At 31.2% G+C, this 22,414-nt stretch overlaps 1 protein-coding gene across 4 annotated transcripts; it reads right to left on the reverse strand.

Moving 5' to 3' along the window:
* Positions 1–5,988: 5,988 nt before the first annotated feature.
* LOC108327019 (ethylene-responsive transcription factor-like protein At4g13040) lies at positions 5,989–13,176 on the reverse strand. 4 transcript variants are annotated; one of them, XM_017560680.2, is made up of 7 exons: positions 12,819–13,176; positions 11,655–11,834; positions 11,425–11,555; positions 9,254–9,338; positions 7,326–7,509; positions 6,694–6,815; positions 5,989–6,613 (listed from the first exon to the last, which is right to left on the reverse strand). In XM_017560680.2, the coding sequence occupies exons 2-7, from the start codon at positions 11,695–11,697 to the stop codon at positions 6,507–6,509; spliced, it is 672 nt and encodes a 223-aa protein (XP_017416169.1). In that variant the 5' UTR covers positions 11,698–11,834; positions 12,819–13,176; the 3' UTR covers positions 5,989–6,506. The 4 variants fall into 4 exon arrangements, with proteins under 4 accessions (XP_017416169.1, XP_017416170.1, XP_052729529.1 ...); XM_017560681.2 differs by having other exon boundaries at positions 7,326–7,506; positions 12,819–13,174; XM_052873569.1 differs by lacking the exon at positions 12,819–13,176 and adding an exon at positions 12,466–12,483.
* Between the last annotated feature and the right edge of the window lie 9,238 nt (positions 13,177–22,414).

Raw genomic sequence — 22,414 nt, forward strand, 5'->3', positions numbered from 1 at the left:
GATAAACTAAAAAGATAAAAAAAAACAAAAAGATAGAAAGATAAAAAAAATCAAGTCAAAGTTAATCATTAATCACACAAATAGAATAGTTCAACCACGAGTCCCCGGCAGCGGTGCCAAAAACTTTATAATCCTCGGCAAGTGTAACTGAATCGTATCAAGTAATAAAACTGGTAAGACCAAGTATCGTTTCCCAAAGGACTCACGGCCTAGACAGTTATGTGATTTGTTGATTATCTAAGACTTGTAAAACCAATTCTTTGAGATTTTAAATGAAAATTACTGACAAGTAAATATGAATGCATGTATTGATCAATGGAAAAGAAGAAGCAAAACACGTGATTTGAAATATATGAATGATTATGTTGTTGGGGTTTATCAATTTCATCCTATCCACTCTCATGTATTCAAGAATTCATTTTTCTTCATTAATGTTAATGCCCCTTTCTAATTTATCTTAAACCCGATGTCTCGGTGAAGAAAGCCTAATCCTAATCACTAGTTTACAATGTCGTGTGTCCCTAGCAATTATTCATGCATTATAAAGCACAGAAGCTTAAAGGCAACCAACCATCATATTCCTATGTCTAGGTTTATACTACTATTGGGAGAGATTCCCCAGATCTAGATTTCCCCGTATGTGTCCATATCGACAAAATCAATAATCATGCAATAGAATGAGTTAAACAAAGCATGCATTAAGCACACAGGAAAAACCCTAACAATTAATGAAAGAAAGCATATATTATACAGAACAAATTCAATACATGAGAGTTTCAAAGGATTACATTGATTCCCCAACAACAATAAAGGTTTAGTTCACCATGATCATGGTGAAACTAGATGAAAAACAATGAAAGAATGAAGGATAAAACCCTAGAATTTGAAGAGTGGAGCTTGAGCATCCAAAATCCTCCTCCAAGAGGTGAAAAAGTGTGTTTCTGCTTCGTTCCAGCAAAAGATGTCTGACCTAGGTCGACTAAAACCTTATATATTATTCTAAAAATTACAGAAAAGTAAGCCCAAGCCCATAAAAATGGCGCTCAGCGGTAAGCGCGGCACTTCAGATTGACGCTCAGTTGCATTTGCCCCTCAGCGGTGACTACGGGATCAAGAATGTCGCTCAACGGTAATTTCCGCTGAGCGGTACTCGTGTCTTCTCTTTTTGTGCACTTTTCACTTCCTTTTCTGATTCCAACTTCTTCCTACTTCACTTCTTTCATCCAATTCATCTTAAAACTTGTAAAAACAAGGAAACCAAGCATAAAACCCATCCTACTCTCTTATTTCATAAACATAAATAAAAGCATGATTCCAAACTAGTTTCTAAGTCATAAAGGTTGTCTTTAAGGTCAATTTTAAGTAGAAAAATAACAGTTTTTCAACTGTTATCACTAAGCACTTATCACTCAACTCAACCTACTTTTGGTCGAGTTATGCCAAATCTAGCCTTTGTAAGGCTAGGACCAGCCTAGTCTTGATGTGACTTAGGCCTGAGTTAACTTGGCTTGACCTGTGCTAAGGCCAACTTATCTTGACTTGAGCCCTAGTAGACTTGGATTGACTTGGGCTTGACCTGATGACATCTTGATCAGGGTGAGCCTAACCTAGTTTGGACTAAACAAAGGTTGAGCTAGTCTTAATGAGACTAGGACCCTAACAAAATTGAACCTTGGTTGACCTCAAATCAGATGAACTTCGATCCATTATGACTTGACTAAATGTGGGCTCATCTTAACTATGCTTAACTTGGTTCGACTTGAGCTCGAGTTGACTTGACTTGATTTGGACTTGAATTTAATCAAATCGACCTAAGTCTGAACGAACTTGATTTGATTAGGTTCATATTGACCTAGCTTCGCTTGATCATGGTTATTTCATCCCAACCTTGCATGAGTTCAACATAAATGCACCTTGATTTTGAATTTTCAAAATCCAAAATATCATCCAATTTTTACCTAATATAAATCATATTAAATGGATTGGAGTTAAAAATATAAATTTAGATTTGAGATAAATCTATTTAAATAGACTTCACGTAATATGGATTTAAATTGTTATGCATTAGATTTCACAATTTGAATTTTTCACTTACCTTTACCGTACAATTACTTTCTGAATTTTGAAGGGAGAAGAAGATATGCATGTTAGGTGAACCGATGCTAGTTTCAAATTTCTTAATTTTACACTTAATTGAATTTGGGTGGAGATGCACCTACACGTAACAAATTACACTAAAAGAAGATACATGTGTAAGTTACAAGTGTTTTAATTGGGTTTTATTTCAATTGAAACTCCACTCAAGAAGGAAAATGGTGTAGTAAAACACACCCTTAATTTTTAGGTTGGTTTGAATTTTGTTTTAATTGAAATCACTCATTCATAAAATAAGTGTACACGTGTTGCCATTGAAAAAAAAAAGTGAATTTGAATTGTATTAATTTTTTATTAGATGGTGTTGCAGACAACACACATAACATAATGAGGTAAACATTTAATTGCATAAACTCTCAATTAAGTTTAAGTTTTATTTGAACTAAATCCATATGCTCAAGAAGGTGAATAGATTTTGTTTGATGATTAGTGCAATTTTGTTGTGCCATGATCATGTGTGAGATTTGAATACAAATTACTAAACACAATTGTATGATTATATGATTTTACGAGTAAAATATCAGTTTTAATTATTGGGGTTTCAATATGCTTGTGTTAGTATAAATACCGAGGTATGTCTTATGTATAGTATAGGAAACATAAAAGCACTATTTTGAGATTGCTATTAGCTAAAATCTTTTCCTCACTATTTTTAGATTCCATAACCAATATAACTTGTACTAGTTTTAATAATATATAGTTTTTTGCTTTTCTAAAAGTAAATGTTTTCCTTCATAGCATCTTTTTTAATTCAATCCTTCCTTAAGGGATTGACATCACTCTCTACCTAAAACCTTAACACAATGGGTTAATGAGTCTTTCGTCTTTATATAGTACTTTACTTTCTCATTTCTATCCAATGTGGGACTTAGACTCACTTGAATTCTCAACAATTAATGTGTTTGGTGCTATCAAGGTAAGCGTGATCTTTGATTAAACAAACATAATCATACTATTACATAACATGATTTAATTTTCCTATAGAAATCCAAGGTTGTTCATCAAACCCCTCAACTAGATACCCTCCTTTATCTTTTCAGCTAATGCCACATTCTCAACTTTTGTTATTAGCAGGCTACATTGGTTGGATAATAACTTTCCATTTGACTAGAGACCTATAAATTGTAAAAGAAAAATTAGTAACATACTATCTAACATCTAAGTCTATAATGTAATTAGAATCAAATAACATAGCCAAAGTGCATTTTAAATCAACCTTGAATATGATACCAATGTCTCGATTCTCTTAAGGTGTCTAAATACATGTTTCACATCTTACAAATGTTCCTTATATATACTTGCTAGATTGATAGTTTGTCTCAAGTCTATTCTTGTGAATACCATGACATACACCAAGCTTCTAATTGAACTTGCACATACAGTCAAAGGTGTGCTAATATTCTTATTAGATTCCATCCAAAATGCCTAAGCACCTTATGGATGTTCTCCCTTTAACAAGTAAAGAGTTTATCCCGAGCATGAGCCATAAGGATGTCTTTACCAATCACACTCATATTTTTCATCTCAAGATCACTACCAATTAATGGCTTCTATTTTCTTATCTAAGCCATGTCTAATGACATTATCAAGATATCATCTTCGTATAACAAATAAACATGAGTTGTCCTCTACCTTCTTATGATGATGACACATGGATCATATAGATTCCTAAAATACCCTCGATAGTTGATTAACTAATTGAATCTCTTGTACTACTTCTAAGAGATTACTTCATACTATAAAATGTCTTTTCTTATTGTACATTCATTCTTCCTTACTTGGCATCTCAAAACCTTCAAGTTGTATAATAAGAATATCTTCCTCCAACAAGTCATAGAAGAATACTTTCTTCACACAAATTGTTCTAGCTCCATGTTTAACATAGTTATTAGAGCAAGTAAGATCTGAATGTGTGCTTGAGTACAGGAGAAAAAGATTATATTGTATTCCACTTATTCTTTTTTACTGTATAGTCTTTTGCTACCAAGTGAGTTATAAACTTGATGGATTAACATGTAGACAATCCATCAGACAATCTATTACTAGACATTCCTGAGATGATTTTTTTTCTTAAAGATTCACTTGTAACCAACAAAATCCTACTACCTTCAGGTGGCTTCACCAGATCCAACATTTCATTCTCATGCAAAGACTCCATATATCCTCATGCATAGAAATTACTCATTTGGCAAGTTTAGTGCGTGCAATTGCATCATTAAAAGTTGACTTAGACAACTCCACCTTTTCTTTTGTCACTAAGGCAAAGGAAAATATGCTCAAACTCATATCTCTATGGTTTACTTCACAACCTTTAAGATTTATAAATACATGTTTGAATTCTTTTTGTTGCTGTAGACAACTGGGTGCAAAATCTATAGATGCATCAAATGGTTCATTCTAAGAAAACTCTACTTGTTTAAGCTAGTATAAGTTTATCAAACACTTGTCTAAGTGTTTTCTCGATTTTCACTCCTAACTTAAAGAATTCATCAAAGCAACATCTCTAGTCTTAATCACTCATTTCTCGTACAATGATCATACTTTGAAACCTTGGTTCCAATCTTACAGTCCACAAACATTCCCTTCTTGGACCTAAGATCATGCTTAGCTATTGATGTAGCAAGTTGAATATTAAAAGATTTTATGCTTCCAAGTTTGAATATTTGATGCTCTCAACCATAAAATGCAAGTTAGTTATGATGTGCAAGAAGAATGATGATATTCTTGTGTTTAATATTGGCTTTTTGGTTGGAATTTGTGTGTTTTACCAATTGTTAATATTTCTATCTTACGTTTTACTTAGGTTACGTATGGAAGTAATTTAGAAGTGTTTTGGACTCATTAGAGTGATTAAGTTCTGTTTTAATAGAATAAAATGAGTATTAATTTATTAATTTGGTGTTACTTTTGTTTGGTTTGCAAGAATATTTCAACCAATTAAAAACATGATTTAATTGATACAAATTACTTAATATTCTCATGCATTTGTTTGTTACTGTTTTAGTTTATTAAAGTTATATTTTAATCAATTAAAATTACTTAAAATATTTATTCTAATAATTTGAATACATTAAAATGTTGTTATTTAAAGGGGAAAACAACTTAACGAGTTTTTTTCTGAAAGCTTCAAATACTAATATTTGATTATTTTAAGAAAAACAAAACTTAACAAAATTTCCTCTGTTGAATAAATGGATTTAATGTATGAGGCAGAGAAGAATACATGAAATAACAAAAAGGTTTAATAGAATTGTTGATCAACATATTTATAACAATAATTTAATATATATTTTTACACAATTACATTTGTTAAGAAAACTAAATATGACTTCTTCCATTATATCAGAGTTAATGTCGTTTAAAAACGATAAACTGACATATGTTACTACAATCTTTTCCTCTTTTCACATGTTTATTGTTCAATTTCAAGAACAAAATAGAACAGAAAAACCACATTAAGTCTTCTTAAAAAATATTAAGACTAAATATATCATACATAAGGATTTTAGGTACAAGTATACGTACTCAATAATACAAAATGACAGAATTTAGTGAAAATAAAAATCATGCAAATTGTGTTTATAAAAAGAGAAAGATAAAAAGGTTTACTGTATTATAAACAATTACTCGTTAAAATCATAGTAAATGTTAGAAGAGGAAACATGAGAAAAATATGAAAATACCAAGATAAATGTGTGATCATACAATAATAGATACAATATAAGTTGATTATATATGAAAAGATATTACTATACGACACCAATCAAGAAAAAGTAATAGAATCATTTGTGGTTTAGACATTTGCAAAGAAAGCTAAGACAGATTCAGAGGATATTTCAATCAAGTTTAATGATACCATGTGAACCATGCAACTAGTGAAATCAGAAATGTGTAGTTACACCATGGAAGAGTTTGTATGTATACTAATCATTTAAACATTACAAAATATGGTCAATGTAAATTGAAGAACAGTTCAATCAAGTGTTTGAGAAAGATTCATTTAGGCATAAATCCTTACCAGTAGAAATAAAGAGCAGCAGATTTATTCCCACCAAGTGGAAGAAGAAGAAGAAGAAGAAAATGGCTTTGCACTAGTTTGACGGACTGATAGAGTTCAACAGATGGTAGTTGTCACATTCTAATAGCATTGGATGGACTGTTTATTGGGTTAAGGTGTAGTAATTGGCATAAATGAAGGATGATGAATGACATCAAGGTCTGATATAATGCAGCATTTCTCTACAATAAAAATGGATCTAGCATGATGTAGAGTTGAAGTGTGAAGCCTAGAGGTTTTTCATCTTCACTCTTAGGTTATTCCATAATCATAACTTTCAAGACATACAAGTTTCCTATTCTGCATCTTCACTCACTCCTTGCTTACTGTCCCAATCATCTTTGGGCAGTGGAAGCATATCATGACTATTACCTGGTCCAGGACTAAGTCTTCTCTTGTGTTCTACAAAAAAAAATTCTGCAACTGTTAAAATTTGAGGAAAAACAAATCTAGAACAAGAAATGGTTCTGAAGAGAGATTACTTTTGCGAGTGATGGCTTGTCGAGTCATTGCCAAGAAATCATCCCATTTAAATTTACTAAGTTCGCGCTTCTCCTCCTCGGGAAGCTCAAAATTGGGCTCTCTCCCACACATGAAAGCAGCCCTACAGATAAATAATAAAGAGATCACGAAAACTTTACCATTACAGTGTTGAATCTTCCTCCTTTTCATGCAATCATTCAAATACTAACTACTTTGTTTGAGAATTAACAATGGTTTATGGTAGCTTGCCTGCATGCATAATGCACTTTACCAGATAGTAGAAAAGTTAATGAAAAATAGGTTTTGTCCAGAGACTGTTCTTATCTCAAACCTAACACTCTGAACAAAATAATGTGCTTAGATTCAAAGTAGCTCTGCTTTCTCTTTCAGCTACAGATTATGGTAACTACTATGATTATGAAGTGGGAAAAAAGAACATGTTAGGATATGGAAAAGGGGAGGAATAAGGAGTAGAGAGTGAAAAACACATGCTCTAACAATGAGAACAGAACCAACTAGGTATACTGTCAGGTTATCAATTACAACTGAAAAGCTTGCATATTCTCACTATAACTTTGAAGCATTGAAAGGAATTAGTGATGGTAATAGTTTGTACAATTCAAGATACTACCTATCATATAAATGAGCAGCTTCTTCTTGTGATCCAACAGTCCCTAGATGGATCTGTTTCTTGTCCACCTTGATAGCGGCTTGCCACTTCATATTTTTGAAGTATACACCTCTCATTAAGCATGGTTCTTGGTTGTGCAAATTCTTTCTTCTGTGTCGCTTTCTGCGTTTAATAGGAGGTCCTGCTAAATACAGGTAAAGGATGTAACAGACAATACATGCATAAAAAAAATGCTACCCTAACAAAGTTGTTCAGTTTCAAGAAAATGTTTTCTATTTCCATTTCCTGTTTTCACTAATAATTACACAAATATCACCATCTTTTCACTTTATTTATTGCTTTCAAATATTTATCCTGGAAAGCATTGTGTTATTTTCATAATTTCTGATTTCAACACAAATCTTAGCATTGTCGTATTTTCATCATTTCCAATTCCAATTCAAAACTTTGAAATAAAGTAGTGAAAACAATGTGGCACTTTTGTAATCATGATAAAAAACAAAAAATGTAAACACAAGATGTTTTCCCAAACTAGCTAGCCTGAAAATGGCTATGTTAATTTAGTATACTCACAATAAAACTAAAGTTCAACCATAAACATCTTTAAGTTCAGTTCCTTTCTTGTCATTTAATCATCGTGTACTGCATGATAGCAAGGATAATGGGTTATCCATGAAAATTGGATTCCATGAATTAATATAGTTGATGTCACAAAAACACAGTGAGCACAAATTCCCAGGGTACATAACTGGTAGCTTTACTAGTCATGCAAACCAAATATCCAGTACATAGAGTAGTTAGAGGATTCATCATTCATTTTTTGTTGCTGATTCTCATTGCTAAGAAATTTGAGTAAATGATATACAAGACTATTGCATTCCAGTAAAGATAATAATATACCCAATGTAATTCAGAAGCAATGTTGATGACCATTTAAGTACGACCAAATAAGCATATTCAGACATTCACTCAAAGAGTGTATAGAAACATTTAAACATTTATACCATAACACCAAATTAGGTATTTTTCCTCAAGATATATAATCATACTAGCAAGTGGAACAAATGTACCAGATAAGGAAATAGAACACACTTGACACATTACGAAAATAATGGAAAAATTTCTTCACACTGATCATGTGTATTCTCTAAATACAGATTTTAACTACCAAATAGACCCTTCTCCATGTATCATCTTAAGGTTTTCAATAAAATATAGACACCGTTTGTAGATAACTTTGTTCTGTAATCAAGCTCCCACAAAGTGGTTCAATTAAGACGCTTTATGATTTTTACTACAAACCAAACTCCTTTATTACTCCTTATCTTCAAGTCATGTGATATGAGTTTAATTATCATTATGTCAACTCTTTTTTGATGTATAATTCCACTAATGGTTGTTAAGTTATGAAATTTAGAAATAATGATAGATAACTCAAGAAATTAATAAAGAAATCTAAAAGACCGTTGTTGTAATAGTATATTAGGAGTAAAATATTTTAGGTGTATTTAATGTGATATTAAAAATACAAATTTATCTAAGTAGATTAAAAATAGAAATCAATTCAAATTTGTTTGGAATTGAATGCGATTTGACTTTAGCTTCAATTGTTGACATTGACATTTCCCCCCCTCTTTAGATAAGTTTATTTTAAGGGTAACAATGTAATTATAAATTTAAAACCGTTTAGTTCATCTTGTGTTTCAAACAAGAAATTTGAATGGTAAAACAATTTAAAAATTCTACTTTTTTAACTGGATCCAAACTTAAGGATTGACTTCTAATTAACATTAAACTCATTCTAAATTTAATAATTACATACATATCTTAAAGGAAACATCTTTTACTACGTAAGGTAAGTCATTATAATAAACTAAACCACAGATTAAAAGAAAACAGCAAAGAATTGGCCTGTTAAACTGACAAACCTGTGATTGGTTGAATAAGCTGTTCTTTTGATGAGCTTGAACCAGAAACATTTGATGATCCTGGCTCTTCTAGCACAGCAGTATTCTGGATAAGATAAAACAGGTTAGTTTAAGCTTTTGGCTGTCAAGATTTAAATAACACATAAAATACCATGGAGCTAACTTTCTAATCATATCAACTTAGTAAACATCTAATTCATAAACATGTAAATGGTAATCCAAGTAAAAACTTCTTAATTCTGGCATTAAAAGATAGAGTTGTGAGGCATCAATCAAATAACCCTCCCCCACAAAATAGGATAAGACTTCATAGTAGAGGTGGTTGGTGTAGTAGATCCCTGCAAAAGCAGATCAATACATGAACAATTATCCTATGAGAAATGGGAATGATTATGTTTATGAATTGGAAAGTATAGATGCTCCAATGAACATTACTGAACCAGACAAAACAAACACACCCCAATTCGTCTATTTGATATAGGACTTATTACTTACACTTTCACGCCAGCATACCATCTCATCCAATATACTACACCAACCACCTCTACTAGCACCTGTGTTCTTTTGTTTTAATAAACAGAAAAACAAAATGCAAAAGCAGGATGACATGAAAGGAAACAAAACAACTTTGAACATAAAACATGTAATGCATATCAATCTATCTGTACATCTAACAAAGACACCCCCTAAGAAGACCATTAGAAAAACACCACAAAGAAGCCAAGTGAACTAGTTAGTCACAAAGGAACTCAGGAGAAAACAATAAAGCAGTAAAAATGTCCAGAATTTCTTTCTGACTATATACACCAAATAACCACAATCTGATAACAATTCTGAAACCTTAGAAAATCTCTATTGGTTTTGAGTCCTCTAAAATTAACAGAGGTACTTTTATGATCCAGGAGAAAACCCATCAACACCAAACAAGTTATTCCAGAGAAGGGAAACTGCTGACCAGTGCAAAAACAAATGAAAACCATTTTCAGACGCAATCACTAGGAGACAACTTGAGAGCTTTTCTGAATTTGAAATATATCACTGATATTAATGTGGTTTAGAAAAGCAATGCAAGCAAAAGATTTGACCTTGGAGGGAGCAACTGACACTCAAATTGGCTTTACCCAAAAAGCCAGAATCAATGCACAAAGATGATGTGAAAAACTGAAAAGATTGGAAGATAATAAACAAAAGGCGTCAAAAAATCAATAATAAAAAGCTTCTAACTTATTCACCCAGCTGGAGAACACACAGAAAGAGTATGGATGATGATCACATAATGCTCCTATGTTGAATGTCACATAATGCTGCTTAAAACTCTAAGCATCACAAGACAGTTCTGTCTATGTCCAGTGTAGGCATTATAACATAGAGACAACTTTTACCTAATACATAAGAACTGGGTAGAATGTGCCTCTGGTGTGCAAGTTATCACACCCATGGTAAATTATTAATTAGGCACGAACATTTTGGAAGATTGACAGAAGGCAAAAACTAAATCCAAATATATAAAACTTCAAGAAATATTCAGACAAAAGGCAGACTTGTAAATTGTGCAGGAGTATTAGTCTTTAAATGTACAGAGATTAAAATTAAAACATTCCAATAAGGAAGATTTGAAGACAAGATGAAACGTTACTCAGGGCCTTTTTACCTTAATTAGTAAAGTCTATAAAATAAATTTAGATAGTTGGACCACCAAATTTATCCAACCAATTACCCAAAATGACTGAAAAAAGAGAAAAAAAAAAGAGTTGTCCAACCAACCACTTAACATTGGGCATACCCATGTTGTAAAGATGAATGATAATAACCAGAGATTCAGAATGAATCATTATTCGAAAGCTGGTACTCTTGAAATCAATTTGAGTAATTCTCATTGGTTGAATTCTCCTTTAAGTAAACATGTTCAAATGAAGATAGAGAATGCATAAGTGATGCCAAACTTTCTTCCTCACCTGGATACTTAAATTGAATTTACAGCATTGTAATAACAAAATAAAGTAAAGGTTTGAATGATCTGATATGTAGCTAGTTGAAATGGACTTCAAAATAAAAGATGTCCTAAACAGATACCAAGTCAAAAAACCTGAAGTAAACTTACAGAAAAACCAAATTAAAGTTTAAAAAAAAGGGTTTATATAATCATCTATCATTAGTAATGTTGTCCTTACACTGTCCAGGTTGCTTGCATCATCGGAAAGCACAGGCTGCTCACTCTTGGGTTTAGCTTGCTGGGTTGAATTTTCAAGACTAGACAAATTCTCACAGTACAGAGGGAGTGGAGTGACAAAGGAACTGTTTCCTGCAATAGAAAAAATATATTTGAAACAATGTCAGTTAAGTTTAAGACACAGTTCATAAAAGTATTCTGCAACAATTGAGATAAACATGTTTACCATACCTGAACATAGTCCCAAGAGTCTGCGCCTTCTCAAGCTCACCATATCTAATTTAAGTCTTCTTACCAAGTCATCAAATCACGGTGATTAATTTCGTATAATACCAACTTTTTCCTTCAATTCAGCCGGGGAGTGAGCACCACAAATGGAATGTTTCAGGCAGATGAAAATGAAAGATAGACCTACAAGGAAAGACGAAAGTTCCAAGATCAGTTCCATGTTGTAAAACCAAATAATGTCATGTCAGAGATTCAAAAATTTACTATCAAGTCTACAAGAAAATAATTTTGCAGCCAATGAGTAAAAGACAAAAGGTGTCTTAGAAGATGCACATGACTATTTATGCCACAAAAAGAAATGGTCTCTTCCAAGTTCTGGGACCAAAAATAGATAAAAATGATCAGAAGTGAAAAGTAAAGAAGGGAAAACACGGGATTACACATTCAGAACTAGATCCCAACAAAACAAGGTTTAGCAAATCATCCTGCTTTGACTTTTAAGCAGTGCAGACAGTGATCCTGTGTTTCATCTAGCAAAACTTCCATAAACAAACACACAAATGCAGAGAAACATTGATCATAACACAATTCCAACCACTCAAGAACAAACTCCGTAAACAATTGCTCAAATCAGCAATCCAATTTGATCACAACAAGAAGTATCACCAACCCCTTCAAAACTGAAAGGTGAAAACTATTTTCAAAGAAAAAAAAACATTTTTTTTTAAAACAAAGTTGACAATATCCTGGTTTTTCTAAGGAAAACTCCAACAACATTATATGGAATCCAATTTTGGAAACAAAAAGCACGCACATGAGCCAAGTCTTTCTCTCTAGGTTGAAGTCAACCCCATCAACCTACCACCTTTCTTGGAAGGGGGACGGTAACAGCAAAGACAGACCCATTTGACCTCACACAAACACAAACCAAATAACACATTCAAAAGAAAATTGAAGACACCCAGAAAAGCGAAGAAGAGAAAGACCAAGTCTTTAGGCTTTTGAGCAGTCAACTCAAAATGCCCATGACCAGAAATCTCATCACACACCAAGGAGGAAAGAAAGAGGTGAAAAAAAAATAACCTCCAGAAAGACAAAAACATAAGAGACAAAAAAAATACAGAGAAAAAGGAAGGAAAAACAAGCCATTGTTGTTGGCAAATATACCTGAAAAAAAAAAGTGAAAAGGGTGGGATAAGGTGGCAGGAGAGAAGAGAAGTGGTGAGAAATCTGAAGGGAAAAGGTAAGAGAAGAGGTAGAATTATGAGAATTTTGGGGGAAGAGAAGGTGGTGAGTGTGGTATGAGATAATGTGAGTTGTGTTGTGTTGTGGCTCATGCATCTACCACCTTTTGTTTTTGTTTTTGTTTTTCTCACTCTTTCTCTCTTTCCTTCTTGTGTTGTGATGTGGGTATAAAAGAGAGAAAAGGGTGGTGGAAGGGGTGGTAAGGTAAGGTGTAATGGTATGATGGTTGTGGACAGAGAAAGTCTTTGTAGAAAGAGAAAGAGAGGGTTGAAAAAATAGAATGAGAACGTAACTAATAGCTGCTCTTCCTACTTTAATAGCGTTCAATGTCAATGTTACCCTTTAAAGAGCCAACAAATACCACTGAGGTTAGTTACGTTTGAGACATCTTCTTTCCCATATTGCCCTCCTCTCTATTACCTATCTATTTCTATAATTGTACAATAATTCACTGTGTTTGTTTGTACTATAGCGGCTGTTTTTCTGGTGTTTTTTGCGGACTTCACTCCACCTTTCTATTCTCACCCATTAACACTCATATTTCAGTCAATCATCATCAAGATGTACACTTAGAAAATTCAACATTTTCTATTTCTAAATATCATTTCAACTTTTATACTAATCTATCTCCACAAAATTTGCAATTCATCGTACAAGTCTTGGCATTAATTATAAAAGAAAGTTCTTTTTTTTCTGTTTTATTTCATTACTAAATTTTAGTTTATATAAAAATATCAATAAAACAAAACAGTGAAGAAACATTATTGTGCGTTCTTTATGTAATACAAAAATAAGATATATAATTGTATATTATTATAATATTAAAGAAATACACATATTCAATATAGATTAATATATATATAACAAAGTAAAAAAAATACATGTGCTTTATTTAATATTTTATTATATTATTATTAGTATTTTTTTAAAATCTTATGTATTTCCAATCTACTTTTGAAATATAAAAAATATTTCTATACATAAATTTCAATGAATAGGTATAATCTCATTTTAATAATATAAAACTACTAAAATAAAATATTACATATATCATAATAGAACCACTAGATGAAAACAAACATAAAAGATAAGATCTACACTTGTAGAATCAATTGCTGTTTCATCCTCATATCTCGCTGAAATGACTGAAAAGATGATTTTCCTAAGTTCACACCATTTAAGTGATCATCGCAAAAAAAACAACACATAGACAAACAACACACAAGCAAAGTAATCTAGATATAAAAACAAGCAATAAAATACATTAACATATCATGCATCACACATAATGCATATATAACAATTAAATCAAAACATCCTAAACATAACAAGACTTAGACTGAACTATCCAGATTTATAATTAATGTCAAGTTGTGGTGGGTTGTGCACTTGTGGTGGTCTCTACTTCTTTGCAAAGTCATTGTCAACGGGTGTCACACTACCACCCACACTCACAAGGTAAGTTTATTCCATGCATTAGATCATACTAGAAGCACCCAAGACTAATACTTCCTACTACTTTCACCACATGTGTCAATCTTCTTTATTTGATAATGAAAGACCATTAGAATGTCAAGATAACCTCCAAGACTGAGTTTCGTGTATTCATACTAACAACACTTGAAACCACACCCAGGAATTCCACCTTGGAACTCATTTCACAACTTTGAAACCATATACATATCCATTCACTTTTATATTGCATACCAACATATAAAATTGATTATAACATTGTTTAGGATCATAAAAGAACAATGAAAAACATAGATCATATGAATACAAGTGAATTTGGTTTAGATTAGTCAAATTTTCACTTTACTAGTAGAAATAATCTATTAGATTGATAATATAATCTATTAAGGCAAGCCACAATTCATATAAAGCAAAACAGGGCAAAATTTCCTATTTTAATTTATTATGTTACTAACATAATTGATTAGGCTAAAGTGTTTGTTTTAATCTATGATGTTAGTGTCATAATCGATTAAAACCAGAAACTATGGCCAAATCAATTATTATGACTTTGAACACTTGTCCCACAACTTTAATTGATCCCTAGAACCTTCTAAACACTGAGAAACACCTAAAAACACCACTATAACTCAAAATTGCTACTCCAAACCCAAAATCACCCCTCTAAGCTACCCCAAAACCAATTCTACACTTTCCAATACCCATATCAGTCCACCAACTGCATAACAAAGTCTAAATACATTTGCTAACACACCTCAACACCTCATATTACTCTCAGCTCTTCTGTTTCAAGTTCTCACTATGTAAAACCTCAAAATTTGACTAAAAACACCTAAGAACTCACCCTAAGATGACCCTAACAGTTCTACACCAAATATTTCTCATTTGAAAGCCTAGACAAGTCATAATAGATCTAATAGCAGACCTCTAACTTCCCAAAACAATTTACACTCATTGCTTTAAAATCTCACACTCAAAACCTCTCTTTTACACTAAAAACACTTCAAAACCATTCTAATGAACTACCACTTTGTTCGATATCAGTTTTCACTCAAAGAACACTTCTAACAAGTCTCAAATAACCATATGGTTTAATGTCTCGGTAGGTCCCTATTTTCGTCCGGAATCTCAAATAGGTCCTTTTCTTTTTTGGCATCTCAATTGGGTCCTTATTTTTGTAAAATTGAATCAAATAGGGGTTTTTCGTCAAATTGAGAAGACGTCGTTAAGAAGGGTGTTACGTGGCATGATGACAATGTCTTTATAAATGATGTGGCATTAAAAACGTGTCTCAATTGTATTTATTTTATTTTTGAATTAAAAAATGAAGGTTACAGGGTAGAAATATAATATAAGTAAGGGCAAAGTTGGGAAATCAAATTAAATTAAGTATCCAATGGGGGCTTGCCACGTGGAAGCCCCTTTCTCACCCAAATTAGGGTTTCAGAATTAGGATTTGGAAGGCTTGCTTCTGCCTCCTCTGCCTGCGCCGCGAAGTGTGTTGCTGCCAATTGCCATAGAGATCTCTTTGCACGAGAGAAAAATTTCTCTTGTGGTTGCGTTTTTATTTTTGCAAGTGCTTCATGATTCTAATTATCTCTCGCGATGATGGTGGAAAACGAAGGGAGTCACGTTCCTGAGTTTCGCCTCTTGAGTCTCAATCGTGCTTGCGCGACTAGGGTTCGTTGATTTGGGGATTTTTTCTGTGTTTTAGGGTTCCTCTATCGTTTCTGGTTTTTATGCGTTTCAAGTTGCCATGACAGTGGAGATCGAATCACAATTGGTGGCGGCCTAGCGAGTAGCTCGCGAAGAGGCGCTGATGTGTTTAGGTGGTCTCTGCGGTGACATTGACGAGGTGATCCGGTGAAGATGCTTCACAGTGGCGGTTGATTTGGGAATTTTTGCAGATTCAACTTTTTTTTGTCAATTTTGCATTAGTTCACATACATTTTTTTTCTGGTTTTTGATTTGGGAATTTTCGCAGGTTTTGATTTTGTCTCGCAGTGGTGAAAATGTTGGACGAACTCGCGATTGGGTTCCTGCAATTTGCAGTTCTGTCTATAGTGGCTGCCATGGAAGCGTGATTTGGTTATCGGAAAAGATGAAGGATGACATTCCAGGAGCAATGTTTGGTGCTGGCATTGCTTTTGAACCTTTCGATGTGTTCTATGAAATGAGATGACCACTTTGCCCTTATTTAAATTTTATTTTCCCTCTTTGCACTCCATTTTTTAATTCAAAAATTAAAAAAAATACACTTCACACACGTTTTTAATGCCATATCATTTAAAAAGACATTGTGAGCATATCACATAACACCCTCCTTAACGGCGTCTTTTCAATTTGACGGAAAGTCCCTGATTGTATCAATTTTACAAAAATAAGAACTCAATTAAGACGTTCAAAAAGAAATGAATCTATTTAAAATTCCAAACAAAAATATCGACCTACCGAAAAATTAAACCTAACCATATCAGTTTTCAATTCATCTTAAGTCTTGGCATAAGTTTTTTTTTCTGTTTTATTTCATTACTAAATTTTAGTTTATATAAAAATATCAATAAAACAAAACAGTTAAGAAACATTATTGTGCGTTCTTTATGTAATACAAAAGTAAGATATATAATTGTATATTATTATAATATTAAAGAAATACACATATTCAATATAGATTAATATATATATATATATATATATATATATATATATATAACAAAGTAAAAAAAAATACATGTGCTTTATTTAATATTTTATTATATTATTATTAGTATCTTTTTTAAATCCTATGTATTTCCAATCTATTTTTGAAATATAAAAATTATTTCTATACATAAATTTCAATGAATATCTTAAGCAAAACTTTAGTTACTATTTTTAGATAAAAAAAAGTGTTTTTAGTTGTTTTTATTATATGATAATATCCCATTCAATTTTGTTAATATCCTATATAAAAATTTACAATATTTAATGAATTATTTGAGTATGACTGATTTTAAATTTTTTGTTGATGTGTTTGTTAAAAAGTTTGCTATTGGAAGAAATAAATTTAACAAATTTCACAAAATATGTCTGGATTAGTTAGTTAAAAAAATCAGATAAATATTACGTATTATATATATATATATATATATATATATATATATATATATATATATATATATGTGTGTGTGTGTGTGTGTGTAACAAGTTTAACGAAACATGCGTTCATTAGTTAGTAAAATGTTTTTGAGATGAATATTATATATTTTAAGTTATATATATATATATATATATATATATATATATATATAAGTTATTTATATTTTATTATTTAAAAATATATGATTTTTTATTTTGATTTTTAACTAAATCAGGTTAAGTTCCATTTTATATATTAATTAATGGTTTTAAAATCCTGTTTATGTTATTAAACATAATCAAATTAAGGTTTATATTATAGTATGTATTCATAAAACTATTTTAATAAAAAAAAGTATAAAACATAATAGCTTTTATATATATATATATATATATATATATATATATATATATATATATATATATATATATATATATATTATATTAATAATAAAAAGTTGAAACTAAGTTTTCTATTAACAAAAATTCATTTTATAAATATTTTCATCTCTAAACTTCTCTCTTTCATTCTCCCTAAATATTTGACTTCATCCTTCATCTATTTCAATATCATAGTATGTCAGAGTAAGTTCATCTTTTAGTCTTTTTTGAGTCTTTTAAGAAATTTGTTGCATGTGGGGTCTTTGGACTTGTAAGTAGTATAGGGCTCAAGGTGAATCTTTGTTCAATTAGAATAATAAGGATGTGTTATGACTTTTGATCAAAGTTTTCTATATGTAGGTAGAGCAGTTTATGTGAAGTAGAGTTGACATGAAGCATCATTTGAGTCTAAAATAGGTAAGGAAAGTTATATATTTAAAAGTTTTTTTGTAATCCAATGAACGAAATATGTGTAATGGTTTTGATTGATTTATAGATGTGCCTTTTTGAAATATTTAATTTGAAATGTGAAGCATTTGAAGTGTATCTGAAATTGGAGTGGTAACAATTGATGAATGAGAGGAATTGTTTGGTTTAAGGGATTATGTGATGTTTGGTTGATTTAATAGTGTTACTAAAGTTGCATAAGTGAAATTGTGATTTGTTGGTGCTTATCTCAATGAATGATAAATGGGTCGCCATTGGTTTCGAGTGATATATTTGACAAGTTGAATTTGTCTATAAATTGTGAATATAAAAAGAAAACATCATTTGAAACCTAAAGGAGTACGTTTCACTTGAGTTGTTATATATTTGATGTGTGAAATCTTGTTTGATTAAAGTTTAATTATGAACTGATATATTGTGATGAAGTGGTTTGGTATTGAATTTACAGTGATAAATATGTAATATGTTTACTGTTGTAAGATTTGTTTAAAGATAAGTGAGTTTGATTCAATTGGTATCAAAAAGTGTGCATTGTTCTTGTAGAACCTAGGCTGGATTGTTGATGGAAACACCTCTACGAGACCTTTGATTGATTAAATTTGGTACTTCTTAAGCTAAAATATAGTTATATTATAAATTTATGAATTTTATTAACTAGGGAATAATTTAAGAAAAGTCAAATTACTCAATTAAAACTTAATAAAAGAAGTTTAAGTTCTGGTGCAGCGTTACGTGCCACTATAGTGTCATTGGGTGCCCATTAGATAGTGGTCATTGACTTGGCTAGTGTTGGGTGGGACTTTAGTATCATTGGATGCAACCAAGTTGGTGAATTCACTCAATTAGTCGGTCTAAGGGCATCATCTTTGGAAAAATTGGGATTCTTACTTCATTAATCTTTGAATCAAGCTAAAATTTTGACTATCATCCTAGGCACATGATTCTTCACTTGGACCATTGGGATCTTTGTTTTGAGGTGTGTGGTTAATGTAAATATTGTATGTGAAAATTGAGCTAATCAATAGAAAATAAATTATGTATTAGTAATGTTTCAATTGAATAAAATGATACATGATGAGTTTGGATAGAATTAGGAAACATATCTATAACATGGTGTGATAATTTAAGATTTTATGAGAATGTGATGTATGAACGAGGTGAGAATGTTGTATGTGCTCACAAGTAGTTGTTTTTTTACTTTGGTTTGATGAGTGAATTGGGATGATAATGTAGTAATTTTTGCGATAGAAACTCTATTGTTGATTATTTTATGAAGTGTATTGATGAAATGACTTAGATTATACTATCCTAACTCTATGAAGCATTAGACTCATATAGAGTAAAATACTTAGAGTAAAAGTTAAAAGAGGTTATTTTGATTTCATAGCTAAAATTTATCAGGCCCAACATAAAAATGAGTATAATATATGTATAATCTTAGAGTCTAATAATATATTAAGTCCTCGAGAAATATGTTATGATGTTTTTGGAATAATGTGTATGTGATCCTATTATATTTAATAAATAAATAAGTTATTCTTTGATAAAAAAGAGATGAGTATGATTGTAATTATATGATAGACTATTTATTATGGCCATAATGTTTAAGTTTATATATGTATGATTTTTTAGTGTGATAAGTATGAAAAACTATAAGCTGTAACACGAGACTGTGATTGTTTGAGGTATTACTTGATATGCTTTTCAATATCTTTTTTTACTATCAAACCCAAATATTATATATCAGTCTGTCATCGAAATTTGCGTTTTAATTCGTAATATAATGTGCAAAGAAGAACAAAATACCTGTTAAATGGTAATATTTTATTTTGTTAAAAAATTGAAACACTGAAAATTAAATGAATAATTTCTTTTATGTCTTAATTCTAAAAGAAAAATAGAACATAGTTTCTTTTTTAAAAAATAATAATTTATTCGTTAGAACTAATTAAAATTTATTTTATTTTACAACATATTATTAATTAACATTAAAATGTTTGGCTTAAATGAAATAATACAAGCTTCAAAAATCCTAGAATAATTCCCTTAATATTTTATATCATAAAGATAATTTATATGTAAAGAGTTGGTTTTCATGTGCTTACTTATGAATTAAGCTAAGAGTTAATTCAGCTTGATTCATTTAAAAAGTTTGTAATTTGAGATTAATAAGTTATGTAGGTTGAGTAATTTAAATATATTTTGTTCTCTCAAATAAATTTATATATTTGTTGTAGTATAATAAATGTGTATTAATTTAACTCGGAGTCATATTTAATCAAAATATTTATTTATTTTATCAAACATTATATTATAAATATGGTAAATGAAAATCAAAATATCAATTTATATAGTTAGACAAGTAAATAAATTAAATATCTAAAATCATTTAAATATTATTAAATAATATTTTAACATTTAGAAAAATCAAATTATTAATTTATACAACTAAAACTATAATAAAGAAGTAATGAAAAAAAAAGTGATAAGGGTTGGTGGTGTATTATTAGTCAATCCACTTTCAATTATCTTTGAACCCATTTAACTTGCAAGTAAGTTGGATTCTATTTGAACCCATTTAAGTTGCTATATTTCTCACATCGTTTTCATGTTAGAATTTAGTATTTTTGAGTTAATAGAATATTGAACCAAAATAAAAATTCCATCTTTTCATGTTAGAATTTGGTTTGATAAAAAAAATTGTTAAACTTTAATTTCCAAAAAACATATATAAAATGTGTAACATCCCAATTTAGTAATATAAAATTATTAAAATGAAACATTACATTGATAAGGAAATAACAGAACTATAATTTTATGAAGAACTAAATTCTTCACCTGAAAACTGAAATACTCATATATTGTTGTTTTACCAACAACCTTCCGATGAGCCAACTGAAAAAGTTGTATTCCTAAGCTGATACCATTCAGGTGATCATCGCAAAAGAGAAACAAACACACAAAGACAGGCCACAGAAAAGTAAAGGTAAGCTAGAGTAATTTAATTGATTACACTAATCATGCAAATTAAACAAATACATAAGCATGTGTCAACTAAGCATTTCAAGCATACAATGACCGACCATACATTACAGGCAATGACCGAACACTTGACTTGACCATCCGAATTGTATGAATATGTAGCTTGAGGTCGTTTGTGCACCTAGTGATGTAGTAACTGGAAAACCATCAGTTGCCACCCGGGGTTAATCCGTTATAACTCACCTAAGACCCTATAGGCTAGGACCTCCTGACATTCTCACACAATGCATTACCCATGTTTACTTGAGAATTGGTAATCATCATAATTTCAGGATGACCGTCGTGGATTTCGTTGTCCATATTCATACTTTACCACCACCTTAATAATAAATCACTAAGACATTCCTCCTTGGAATTCTCTTTCACATCCTTTCAATTATCATACCATACTTTCATTTTGACACCATTATGATAATGCATACATAAGTCATCAAAGCAATTGGAACAATTAATTAAAATAGCACACTAGAATAAATATAAATATAGGCCGAACAGAAATCACCAACATATATGAACAAGACCGAACGATCTATCACTACCTAAAGAAAAGGACCAGACAATCAATAATAGGTACAATTGAAGAGAGGGCCGAGCATAATTAATGACTGACAACTAGAAGATTCCGAGTACCACAACATGACCGAATACTACCACTAGGCCAAGTACTAAGTTTAGACCGAACGCTTATGGCTTAGGCCGAACACCTATAGCTTAGGCCGAACACTTAGAGTTGATACCGAATACTAATATAAGACCGATTTCTAAAATATCATCGAACAGTCATTAACAGGTAAGGCCCATATGAGGCCGAACACAGTTAAGACCGAATGCAAGTACGAGACCGAGCACTAATACAAGACCGAGCGCTACTAAGAAACCAAGTGGTAGTACAAGACTGAGCGCTACTAAGAGACTGAGTGATAGTACAAGACCGAGCGCTACTAAGAGACCGAGCGCTACTAAGAGACCGAGTGCTACTAAGAGACCGAGTGCTAGTACAAGACCGAACAGTACAACATCACCGAACGCTAGTAAGACCTAACGTTAGTGAGACCGAA

Source organism: Vigna angularis, chromosome 2 (assembly GCF_016808095.1).
Source record: "Vigna angularis cultivar LongXiaoDou No.4 chromosome 2, ASM1680809v1, whole genome shotgun sequence".
Lineage (NCBI taxonomy): Eukaryota > Viridiplantae > Streptophyta > Magnoliopsida > Fabales > Fabaceae > Vigna > Vigna angularis.